This window comes from Anas platyrhynchos, chromosome 25 (assembly GCF_047663525.1).
Source record: "Anas platyrhynchos isolate ZD024472 breed Pekin duck chromosome 25, IASCAAS_PekinDuck_T2T, whole genome shotgun sequence".
NCBI classification, from domain to species: domain Eukaryota; kingdom Metazoa; phylum Chordata; class Aves; order Anseriformes; family Anatidae; genus Anas; species Anas platyrhynchos.
Window position 1 is genome coordinate 9,480,150 of NC_092611.1, and position 12,319 is coordinate 9,492,468.

Here is a 12,319-nt window from a genome sequence, read left to right on the forward strand (position 1 = left end):
CATAGGGTGTCATGCTGAACAATTATATGGAGGATGGTTGGGGTGGGGGGACTGGCTGCTTGGGGATAAGCTGGGCATCGGTCAGGAGGTGATGAGCATTTGTGTTGTGCATCACTTGTTTTGTACATGTTGTTATTAGTGGCACTCTTATCATTGTTATTTTTTTCTTTTATTTTCTGTCCTGATGGACTGCCTTTATCTCAACCCACAGGCTTCATTTTTCTGATTCTTTCCCCCATCCCGGAGAGGGGAGGGTAAGGGGGCGGCTGTGTGGTGCTGAGGTCAATCCAGCTCCCCCCCAGATAACTCTGACCTCCTGCACCATACCCATGTTACCACAGGGTGCCTGCTGAGCACCACGCTGACAGTTCCCCGCCTGTCCCAGAGGCAGCCGCTGCCCCCCCGGGCCCTGGTCCCACTACAGAAGACCCCCATGTGTCCCCCGCTTTGCCCCCAGCCACGCCTGGGTGCTGTGCCCAGCTCCTGAGCCAGGCACAGCCTCTCTCCGTGTTCCTGAGAAGCTGCCGTGCTTCAGACAGGGATGTGTTGTGGGTGCACGGTGCTCAAAGCAGCATGGCTTTCAGTGTCTGCTCCGCTCCCTGCTGCTTGTGCAGAGCCGGCTGTAGGCAGGAGGGCAGCCCTTCGGCTAAACTGCAGGGCTGGGGCGCAGGAGAGCCAAACACTTTGAGCTATGATGCACACAGGCTTTTAGTTTGCTTTATGCCTTGAAAGCTGTAAAGAGGGTTTAATGACACTCGTCTGGGGCATAAATGGCATTAAGAGCCTAGCACAGGGGCTGTGTAGGTAAGGCACTGTTGAATGCAATGCGGTGCTGATTTCCTTAGCACTGCTGCTGTGCAAATAATAATTAGTGTTTCTGCAGGGTAGTTGTCACTGGGTTTTGACCTAGAATTTGTAGCTACATAGCAGATCTGCAGAGATTCTTGTAGGGAAAAGGACCCAGGTAGAAGTGTGAGCTACTCCTCTGCTGCATTTGACACAGGTGCTCTGGCAACAGCCCCTTTGCTGCCTGCATCCTGGCCCCAGGGGTAAAGAAACCTTAGGATGTAGAAGGTGAATGGGGTGTTTTTAATGTGCTCTGAAACGCGGGCTTATAGACAAAGCTTTTGTGTGCTGAACTTTTTTTCTCATTATGTAGATTTTACTAACAGGAGGATACTGGAAACTTGATTCCACCAAAAGCAAGAGAACACCAGCACGAGCACAGGCGAAGAGAAATGGGACCCAGCTCCTGAGACGTGAGAAAAGCTGCTGAGATGAGCTGCTGAGCTGGATCTCTGAAGCTCTTGGTTCCTCTCCCTGTTCCCAGCCACTAACCTTGAGTTTTGTTATTTTCTTAACAAGCTGGTCTGCCCGCTGGCATGGCTCTAGTCTAGTGCTTTATTTTAGGTAGATCCCTGCACCCTGACAACTTTTCCATTTCTGTGAACAGACTGCGTGCTGGTGCTTGCACATATGGCATTGTGAGCTCTGCTCTCCCTTTTAGCTGAGCTGCTCCTACAGCCCTCTCTATGCTGCAGCTTGTGGATCAGCTCACAATGAAGGGAAGAAAGGCAGGAGAGATGCGCTTAAGGCAGAGGCTGGAGAGCTTGCGCCCTGGGTCTGCAGAAGCTCTACAAAGCAATACAGTGTGCAATGCAGAATCAGTCGCTTTTCTGATCATTGTAGCTGTGCTGTGGGATCTGCAGAAGTCAGCTGCTCCTAGTTCACAGGCCACGGATTTCTCCAAACCGTGGACAACCTGAGCTTTTGGTTTTCTGTCTGTGATGCAGCCAAAGGCTGATGAAAGCACTGCCCAGGACAGCAAAGCCAGTCAGGGACCCCAGCAGAATGGGCACCAGCACGGCAGAATCGGGACCTGGAAATAAAGTAATCGAGCTGTGAACAGCGTTAAGGAGATAAGTAAGAAGAAAGAGGAGGCTAAAACCTCATCCTTATAGCACATCAAGCATGTAGGGCTGTTTCTACCACAGAGCAGCCTGGACGGGTAGTTCCCCTTCTAACACACTTTGCCTTCAGATCTCACAGTAAATACTCTTTGCATAAGAACATCAGACACAAAAGTTAAGTGACTCTCAGAGATGGTGCCAGTGATTTAAGTAGTCTGTCATGCTCATGACAGGCTGGATTGACTCTCTCCCCTTTCTAACTGCTGGACAACATCTGATTAACTAAACCAGCTGCTGTATTTCATCTGTGGATAGAAAGAAAATGAAAATGCTCCCGACTGGTGACCAGCCTTATTCCGCTGTCATTTTTCTTACAGCAGGCAGTCACACTGAGCAGAGACTTCTGCAAGAGAGCCAGAGAGGGATGCAAATCAGGGACCCACCTTGCACAGGCTTATAGAGAAACCTGTCCTTGAGTCGCAGAACTGGACCAAACGAGATCAGGTTGCGCAGCTGCCCAGGGCTGTTCCTGTCACCTGGCTGGGGAAGCGGCTCCACACTGTCAATGCAGCCCTGGGGAAGATAGGTGGAAGGCTCTGAACATGTCCCAAATGTGGCATCCCAAACCCTGCACCAGTGGCTCTGCTCTGTCCCAGCAGCTGGAGCCATCCCCTGTGCTCGGGCTCCATCCAGCTCTGCTGCTGCTCCAAGGATGATTCGCCCAATGCTTGGACCTGGCCCCGTGTCAGTATCTAGTCCATAATTCCTTTTCCCTAGTGATTAACTTGCTTGTTAATATACTTCTCATCTGGATTACTCAAGGCAAAGATAAATTATTTCTGGAGCTTTATAGCCTTCCTTCAAGGCTCTTTACATCGACTGCACTTGCTGGAAGCACCAAATCTTTCCAAAAGATCCTGAGGCCAGTGAGGGCGGACCCTGCCCACGTACCTGTTCACAGCCCGGTTTGCCGTGCAGACACACACTGAGCTCGCAGTGCAAATAAGCCACCGAGTGATTCAGCATCTGGAACAGCTGGATGGTGAAGCTGGCAGCTCTGGGCTCACTGCTCTGCAGCAGCTGGATGTGTCTGCATTCAGGTAGCAGCCTGGCAAGGACAAATGGAAGCAGCTTCAACTTCCAGCACTCCCTGTGTAAGGGCAGGGAGGAGGGAGATGTGCTGGCACTGCTCTGCACAAGGTCTGGGGCAGGTGTCTGTAGCTGCAGGCAGAGTCAAAGAGAAATCCAGCAGACCTCAGCACCCCAGCCTGGACGTGTACCTGCTGTGGAGGGCAGCACCCTGGAATAGCAGAACTGTTTCTTGGAGGGTTATCGTGCTAAACCATTGCAAAGGCTGCTGTGATGTGATGACCCTTCCCTGATCCAGACATCTCCAGAGGCAGTGTAGAGGTGACCTCCCCTTATCCAGTACAGGTAAATCTGAAATCCCTTTTTACTGATGGCAATGACATGTAGCACTTGCAGCACACATTTCATGCCCTGGTGGCTTTATAAACATGAACCAATGAATCCTCCAACACCCCTGTGCTCAACCCAGGCAGCAATAGCCGTGAACATCATGTGGAAGTGCATAAAAAAAAAAGCTCATTGCATAAAATAACAGGTGAAGGGAGGAGAGCCCCATGCCTCACGGAGCCCTTGGTGCTGACAGCGAGGGGAGCAGAGCACTCCTGGGTTCATTCTCACCACTTTCATCTCACTCAGCACCAAAGAGACTGGGCTGAAGCCCTGGGACAGGAGCAGAGGGGTGTCCCCAGGCCATCCCCATGCCGTACCTGGGGAGGAGGCAGCACACGGCGCCGGGGCCCCCCGGGCTGCTGGAGGGTGTCACGCAGCAGGAGCGGACCCGCAGCACGGGCTGGCTGCTGCTGCTCCGCATGGCCAGGGAGGCCAGGAAGGTGTCCTGGGGAAGCGCTGAGCCCTGCAGCTCCGGGCTCGCTTCTGCCACAGGGCGCAGGCTCATCTGCACCGTGTAGTTGCCAGAGCCGCAGGCCTCATCGCTGACAACTGCGATCCTGCAGGGAAAGAAGGAAACAAGCTGAAGCCCAGCCCGGCTCTGCATTAAGATCAGGTCCCTCGGTGGAACCAAGCAGATCGGTGAGCTCAGTGTGCAAACAGTGCTAGCAGATGCTCCCACTTGTGAATCTGCACGTAGAATTGTTTTGGGAGGAGAGGCAGAGAGTCAAAGGCTACTGTGAAAAAGAAAGTGAGGTCCAAAGGACAGCATTAATATCTGAAACAGGAAAAGATTTTTTCCTGTAAGCTGTGAGGTCACTGCAGAATGAACTGAATGCTTTGGAAACAACAATACATCATACCCGTGATGCTGAGCTCATGGAGCAATTTGGCTATTGACCCCCCCACACCCCGTAAATCACTCAGCCTGAACACCAACTCGCCGTGACAATTACCCGCTGAGAACGGCACCGTCCTGCTGCAGAACCCTCCTCTGCCGGGAGTCACTCAGCTCCGAACCCAGGGGTGTAAGGGCAGGTTCTGAGCCTGTGGGGGCTCTGTGGGTCACCCAGTGTGGTCCGGCCTCCTCCTCGGCATCCTCCTCGGCCTCCGTGCCCGTGGCACCCAGCTGGGGATCGCTCACCGCTGTGCGTGCTGCCATGGCCCCCGCAGGACGCAAGGGGCTCTCTGTGGTAGGAGGCAGTGGTCTCAGGTCTCTGGTTAGGAGCGTCTCAGCATCATCATCAGCTGCTTTATTGGAGGCAGCTGGCTCACTGGTAACCTTACTCGCAGGTACAGAAAGTGATTTTGCTGTAGATGGCCCCGTGGGCTGCCCAGCAGCGTCCTGCTCCATGCGGGCTTCCCTGGGCACCTTCTCCTCCCGGGCCTGAGGTGCTGAGGACGTGGCTGCTTGGCTGAGCTCCTGGCTGGCAGTGGCCGTGTCCCCTTCCAGAAACACATCCTCACTCTTTGTCCCTGATGCAGGGACCTTAGCTGAGCTGTTCATTACAGCCATTGTAGGAAACACCACCTTTGGGTCAGATTGGAGAGCTGATGTTGGCAGGAAAAACACTTTTTTTGGGGTAACTGAAGTGGTGATATAATCATTCTTAGCTGCAGAGAGAGAAGTCACCGCTAATGGAGATGGCGAGGTGGTCTGTGTTAATTTAGGCTCACTCTCGAGAGCAATCACAGGCTCTGCAGCCGCAGACGGCTGTGCTGGAGCTACACCAGTCTGGCTGCCAAGAGCTGCTGCAGGGGGCTGCTCTGCCTTTGTGCTAAACACGGCCGGCAGGGACGTGCTGGTTCCCAAGAATCCCCGTTTTCTTGGGCTTGTGCCTTCGGTTGGTTTCCCATTTTCTCCCAGACTGGCTGGTGAGGACAATGCAGAAGGTGCTTGACTGCTTTGGTCACGTTTCGCAGCGGATGGCAGGGGAACTCGCACAGACACCGGTGAGGGCAGGCTCACGGGGGACGTGCTGTACATCTCTGGGGGGGTGCTGGTCACCAGCAGTTTCCCAGAAGCTGCTGTTTTGACCTTCGCTGACTGCATGGTGCGTGCTGGTACTGCTGTTGGGGTCTCCATCCTGACCATGGGCTTGGGCATGATGGTAATAAATTCCAAGTGCGTGGTGAGATCAGGTTTTATAGAGGTGGGGGGGACTGATGCTGCTTTAGCATGCAAAGTGACTCCAGAAGAAGCAGTGCTGTCCGCTGCTGAGCTTCTGCCATCATTTCCAGCTAGAAATGCTGAGAAAGCCGACACGGTGCTGGGTACAAATGCAACTTGTGACGGCAGCCTTTGGAGTGACTCGGTGCTTGGCTGACTTTGTGACATGGACGGCAAAGGCACAATGCTTGGGGACATCTTTAATGGATATTTTACAGTTCCAGCTGAGCTCAAACACTCTGTGCACTGCACTGGGGCAGAGGAAGATGGGCTCACTGAGCCCTGGCCACGGGTGGTGCTCTGTAGCGCCAGTCCCACACCGCGCTGCCCCTGATCCCCAGACCCTGCGACAGTAAATGGAGGCTGAGCTGGCATCGGAAGAGCAGTGAGCCCCACTGCTGACAGCAAAGGGGTTAGAGAAGAAGAAAGAGGCTTTTCAGCTTTTAAAAACCCTGTGGGGGCTGTAGGGCTATGCTGTGCAGGCACCAGTACTGGTTGCCTTGGGGGGGCAGGAGGCTTGGTTGCCGTACCACCAGGGGAAGGCTCCTCAGCCCCCAGGGAAGGGGCAGGCGCTGCCTGCAGCCCCTCAGGCATCTCCTGCGGGTGAGCAGCCTGTGCTGCTATGCTCATCCTCAGCTGCAGGTCCAGAAAGTGATCTGCTGCTGGGGCAGTGGCTTGAAAGGAACTAGGGTTGGCCACGTAACTCGCAGTAGTCAGCACTGGCTGAGAAGTTGCTTTTGCTTTCTCTGCTCGCTGGTCAGGAGCAGTGGAGAGAGCAGTCTGAGGTCTCAGAGACTCACTAGTGGGATACGAGGAGCTGGTTTTCTCTGGGATATCACGGCTGTGTCCATTGGTAACCATGGTCAGACCTTGCTTGTTTGTGAATAAGAGGGCACTTCTGTGGTCATCTTCACCCTGAGGAGAGGGCACCATCTGTAAGTCTGCTCTGTCCGTGGGAAAAAGGATAAAAACAGGCTTAACCAGAATTAAGCTAGAAGGACTTCCATTTTGCAAGTTTGCAAGATCTACTAATGAAGAATTTGATGCTGCCAGGATTTGCTGAACAGAAACCAGAGTCCCAACACTGATATTAGGGAAACTTGCAGGCAAAGGGGACTCTTGCATGGGAAGCAGGCATATCATGCCATCAGTATTCTTAAGCAGAAAGGACAAATACAGAGATGATGGGAACATTTTGGGGTGATCAGTTCTGAAAATGCTGAGGTTTTTGGTAGCTGCATCATGCGATGCACCAAACTGCTGCAGCAGTGCTTGGGCCAGATGTGCTGGGATCTGAGAAACAACGGGCACTGCCGGCTCAGGACGTGCTGTTGTTGTGCTGGACTGGCTTTCCTGTGCGTGGGGTGGGTGCAAGCTGGCAACAAAAGCTTCCAGGCTGCCAGCATGCTGGATCGTGGAGGCTGAAGGGGCAGAGCTGTCACGAGAAGCTTTCTGGTTCTCCTCATGCAGTCCAGAGGGGCTGGAGACCACGCTGGCTTGTGGAGTCAGTGGAGAACCAGCCTTATCTATCCGATGTGGAAGACTTTTCTGTCCCTTGGAATCTTCCACTGTGCTCATCTGTGGCATCGCAGCAAATGCTTCCTGAGGTCCAGGATGGGCTGAAACACCTTGAACCTGAGACCCAGAACCAGCAGTTGAAGTCAGTACGTGGAGTCCTCTCGCAGCAGAGGTGGGGACACCCATCGGCTGCAATCCAGCATAAGGAGGAACAGATGTAGCTCGTGGCGGAATTGCTGCGTGAACAGCAGCAGGAGTGCTTAAAGGTGGAAGGGCTGCCTTCTCCAAGGTAGATGCACTTGGAAGGGGTGGAAACGTGGCTCCTTTTAGCTCTCTGGTAGTTTGGGAGAGGTTTACCATGGCGATTTGTGACTGCCCTAGTGAAGGTGAATTAGAAGAAGCCCGGGGGCTCTCAGAGGATGTGGATTTTTCAGGCTTACTTGTCATCATCTGGTGATCAGCATCTCTTTGTAAAACTAGGACTGTGCTTTCCTGAGTGCTCCTGTTAGTGTCATGTGAAGCATGGTGCTTAGTACAGTTGAGAGTCCGGGACAACAGGAGAGGCTGTGGTCTACCAGCTACATTGACAGCCCCTTGAAATGGAGGTGGAATCAAATCATCATGACCTAGAGCTTCAGGATGCATTGGTAATGAAGAAGAGTGCCCAGTGCCTTGCAGGAGCTGCTGAAGAGCAGGCAACACAGTTGAGTGTCTAGAGCCCTTTATCACAGCTGTTACTGAGTTTCTGTCTTCACTGCCTGCTGGTTCTTGGTTAAGAGATAAAAGAGGGGGAAACTGAACAGCAGTTGTTTTCATGACTCTGAAATAGGCTGCATCAAGGCCGACCGAAGCTGGCTTTTGTGCGATTACAGAAGTAGTAAGTTGAGCATCTACACTCTTGACGTATGCAGGTGTCACAGCAGCTCTGCTGTCAGGCTGGACTTGGGGACTTGCATCCTTTGGCCTTTTTGTAGTGGGGGGTGCTAGTGCTGGTAACTGGCCCACCCCTGCATTTACAAGAGCCATCCTAACACTGGTGGGAAACGGATATGCTGCTGTCTCTTTTCTTGGAGGATGGAAATTTACCGTTGAAGTCAGAAGAGAAATTTTAGGACTTGGCACCTCCCTCTGCTTGAGAATAGGAATGGGAGAGATGGCTGCAACCCCCCGAGAGTCTTGGTGCACCCCCACAGTGGGAGTGGGCTGGGGCAGCCCAGCACTGCTGGTCGGGCTGAGGGCAGCCTCGGGGACAGTTTGAGCTCTGCCTGGCACTGACCTCTCTGACTGCTCTGGATGGGTGGTGGCCTGTGGTCCTTGTGCAGAGGAGGGGACACTTACATTACTCAGGAGATTGTTAGGAAATGCATCTCCATCCTGGAGTTTTAAAGCAGGCAGTCGATCAGACCCCTCCAAGTTCCTAACCACCTCCTTAGGCAGCGTGGCTGTTGCTCTTGGAGCTCTCTCTGTGTGGACAGCAATGAAGTCAGCTGTCATTTCACTGGTAGGATCAACTGCTGCAGTCTGGAAGTGGAAGGTCACCTCCTCCGAGTCAGCTCCTGTAACGGGTTGCTCCTCGCTGGGCACCGGGCTGCTCTCGGCTCTCAGCTGGGCTCCCCCAGCAGAGCCCAGGCCTGGTGCTCCACTGATGTGGGGCTCGTCTCTGGAGGCACCTGATGAACAGAAAGCAAGCTTTTGTCTATTTCCTTGTAGGTGAGCTTTTCACAGTTTGCAGCAGGCTGAGAGGGAAGGAGAATGTTTCAGGAGGAGGACAGGCAGCTCTAGCACTGCTGTTCTTACAGGCATTACAGAGAACAAAGCCCCCAGGTTGCCCAGGAACAGGCTAGTAGCTCTTCAACAGCATCAAAAAAATCCATGTCTATGTGACTGAGCATACCTGCCTGGCCCCCCCGTACCCCAGTCCTGTGATGAGTTTCCCCATTCACAGTGGCTGACCAGGCTGTACCAAGCTGTTTCGTTTTGAAAAAGTGACACAGAGCTTAGTAAGCGTGCTACCTTTAGCTTTTCACATCCAGAGCAGACACTTTGTCATTTTAGAGGCAGACCTAAGATTTTAAATGCTATTGTTTAGTCCACACATTTATTTTTTTTTCTCCTCACATTCAGAATGTTGACATTTGCAAGGATGCTTTCAAAGCCATGGACTAAAATATTAATGGACTTTCCTCCCCCAAAACTTTAAGCATTTTCCCTTAGGCACCTGCCAGCGACTGCATGCATCTAAAAACTAAGATGTGATTATGCATTTAAGTGCTATGCATTTAAATTGTGTTTTTGACAAAGCCAAAGCAGAGGCTGAGCAGCTTCATTTCAGATAAAAGCCCTGGGGTTGGTGCCCAAGTGCAATGCCTCGAGAGGAGATGATGACTTCCCTGTGGTCACCTGCAGAACCAGTAGTACTTTGGTAATAATGAGCAGGCAAAGGCAATATAAGGGAACCAAAGGACCTGAAATATTGCTTAAAAAAAAAAAAAAAAAAAAAAAAAAAAAAAAAAAAAAAAGGAAGTTAAAGGATGATGGAGGCTGGGATATTAAGCTTACAAAATATTTTGAATTGTGATTTCGCATAAACAGACAGAATTCCTGTTGTATTTAGCCCCAGCTCAGCAAAGCAACATAAGTGATCTGCCTAAAGATATGCATGCACTCAAATGCTTTACCGAATCAAGGTCTCCGATTAAAAAAGTGCTATAAATATACATAAATACACCTTGCAATGGGACAAGTTAATTTAAAAACAAGACAAATAGAATTACAAATTTGGTGGAAAATTCCTTGAACGCCCACTCCTAAGTTTATCTTTACTGAAGAAACTACTCTGCCTGAAGACTCAAGGCTGCTTTCAAGAGCCAAGTTTAATTTATGCACCCTTGCAGTGTATGCTCAGAGGCTCACAATACGAGGTAGAAAGTGAAGACTGAGTGGTGCCCTGCTATGAGTGACAGTAGCCCTAGGAAGTTGCTTGAGGCACAACAACATTACAAACTGCTTTCAAGCTGTCAGAAATGTTTGGCCAGCCAGCTGTACCCAAAGAAAATGCAGAACAGTGCACTACTGTACAGTGAACAGGCAAGACCCCACTTAATGTAATGAACAATGATGCCTGGAAATATATTTTTTAACCTAGGCTGCAGCAGATGTGAGTTTAGCCCCCAGTTGTGCTATTGACCGGCTCTATGAGAAGTGGCTGTTTGGCTCTGCTTTCCTCCACACCCTTCAGGGAAGGGACCCTCTCCCAGGTCAGATTCATATCACAGCTGTGCCCTGATCCCAACACTCCCACAGCAGAAACCATTCAAACAAAATCTTGAGCCTTACAGCACAGCTGCACAAACAATGAGGTTGCTCCTTGATCTCCTTGCTGTCTCACACCTGAGACTGATGGCACAGTACCTAACATAGCTTTTCTGCTCACTGACCCTACAGGAGAAGCCGGCAGAAAGTCAGCACATGAGCTTAGGACAGGGCACATTACTCACCAGATAAATCCAATAGTTCAGATGCAATCAGGATAAAGATGGGAAACGTTTCCTGCATTTTGTGAAGCAGCTCCTGAGTCACCCCAATAACAGCCTATCCAGATGGGGAGCAGCCTGCTAAGGACTCACTGCTGCTCCTCAGCAGGGAGCATTTGCTGGGTTTGTTCTGGAGGGGCAGAGTATTGGGTTACTTTATAAGAGCTTAGGTCAGACAGCAACCAATAACCTGTTCCAAAAAAAAAAAAAAAAATCAAAGCCCGCACCAATTGGAATCTATTGATTTTTAACAGAAACGTGTGTGTTCATGTGCATTGCAAAAATTGAAAAAGTGATTGTGAACATGAGAGGTTGCCTGTGCGAAGCAGCACTTTGTTTCTGAATTAAAGGGTAAAATGGTGCCTGGGTCAACGAGGGTCTGAAGTTTTTGACAGTTTGTGCTGAGGCAAACACAGGGATCAGCCTGGATGCCTGATGGAGGCACCTCACTAAAAAAAAACCTGACCACTCTGCCTCCGTGAGCCCAAGGGGCACACATTCTCTCCCCACGGCCTGTCGGGTAGGACTAGGCCACAGAGGAAAGCGGCTGCGGTGCTGCCACCACCACCCCACCGGGCCTGCCCTGGATCGGCCAGGGGAGCCTGGTTGCAGCACGGGCCTGACCCCTCTGGCTCCTGTGAGGCTGGAGTAAGAACCGTAGGGAAAGCACAAGCATGACAAACGGCTTAACAAGTACAGCTTAAACTTTCATAATAACAGAAAAGGCCAGAGGCTTGTCAAGCAGAGTCAGAGTAACGCCCCTTTCTCCTTTGGGAGTTAGGCTCCAGTGTCCTCGCAAATGTTGGCCTGAAGTTTGCAAGCAGTACGGGTCAGGCACCCTTTTAGCACCAGGCAGCTGCACACACACAAAAGCAAGAGAAACTCTGGGAGATGGAAAATTTCGAGCAATGTAGGCTAAGGAGATAAGAGAGAACATTATTACATAGCCACGAGTGCTGTGAGTGCAGTGGAAATCGCATCTAAAAAATGAGAATAATTCAGATAAGCAGCATAATGACAGCTCAGAAAAGCACTGTAAAGGACACCAAGGAAGAGGTGACTGCTGCTGAGGGTAATAACAATAAGGCATTATCCGCCCTTCAGCAAACTGATGAAGTGTTGTGCAGATAGCGCAGTAGGTTAGGTACTGACAGACCCCATTTCCAGTCCCAGCCACGTCACTCACCTGAGCAGGATAAGCAAGGTCAGGCCACTTCATCTCTCTGCCACTCTTTAAGTCGTTTGGAGAAGGAAGTTATCCTGACTGGCATTTGTTCAGCACCTGACACATGGGGACTCTAGTTTTAGTCAGTGTCTTACCCCCAACCAGCACACAGTAATCTGTCGCGTTAGCTAGCACACAAAATGCGTGGGGAATGGAGAAAGCTCCATTTCCAGGAGCTCCACACCTCCCAGCTGCAGCCTCCTTTCTCTGCTGCTCACTAATCTGACCCCTGCCTGGCCTTGTCTGCACACAGCTGTCAGCAGGCCCAGTCCTGCATTTCTTAGATTACAGCTGCTGTTACCACTTCCAAGGCACTGTGATCAAAGTTTGAGGTCTGCCATTCAACCTGTATCATGCTGGCAGGTTCTTTGTACTTCAAATGGGATTATAGCTTGTACAAGCTCAATGACCCTTCTGAAATGGCCCAATTGCTTGGGTCCATGTCCCAGTCCCAAATGGCAATAGTGCCCAGCCTGCTCATAAACAC

The 12,319-nt window shown here is 51.3% G+C and overlaps 1 protein-coding gene across 2 annotated transcripts; it reads right to left on the reverse strand.

The window, feature by feature from the left end:
* Positions 1 to 427: 427 nt before the first annotated feature.
* LOC106020456 (uncharacterized) lies at positions 428 to 12,091 on the reverse strand. 2 transcript variants are annotated; one of them, XM_021279453.4, is made up of 7 exons: positions 11,794 to 12,091; positions 10,572 to 10,797; positions 4,343 to 8,744; positions 3,707 to 3,946; positions 2,862 to 3,018; positions 2,354 to 2,483; positions 428 to 1,879 (listed from the first exon to the last, which is right to left on the reverse strand). In XM_021279453.4, the coding sequence occupies exons 2-7, from the start codon at positions 10,627 to 10,629 to the stop codon at positions 1,728 to 1,730; spliced, it is 5,139 nt and encodes a 1,712-aa protein (XP_021135128.1). In that variant the 5' UTR covers positions 10,630 to 10,797; positions 11,794 to 12,091; the 3' UTR covers positions 428 to 1,727. The 2 variants fall into 2 exon arrangements, with proteins under 2 accessions (XP_021135128.1, XP_021135129.1); XM_021279454.4 differs by lacking the exons at positions 10,572 to 10,797; positions 11,794 to 12,091 and adding an exon at positions 10,262 to 10,368.
* Between the last annotated feature and the right edge of the window lie 228 nt (positions 12,092 to 12,319).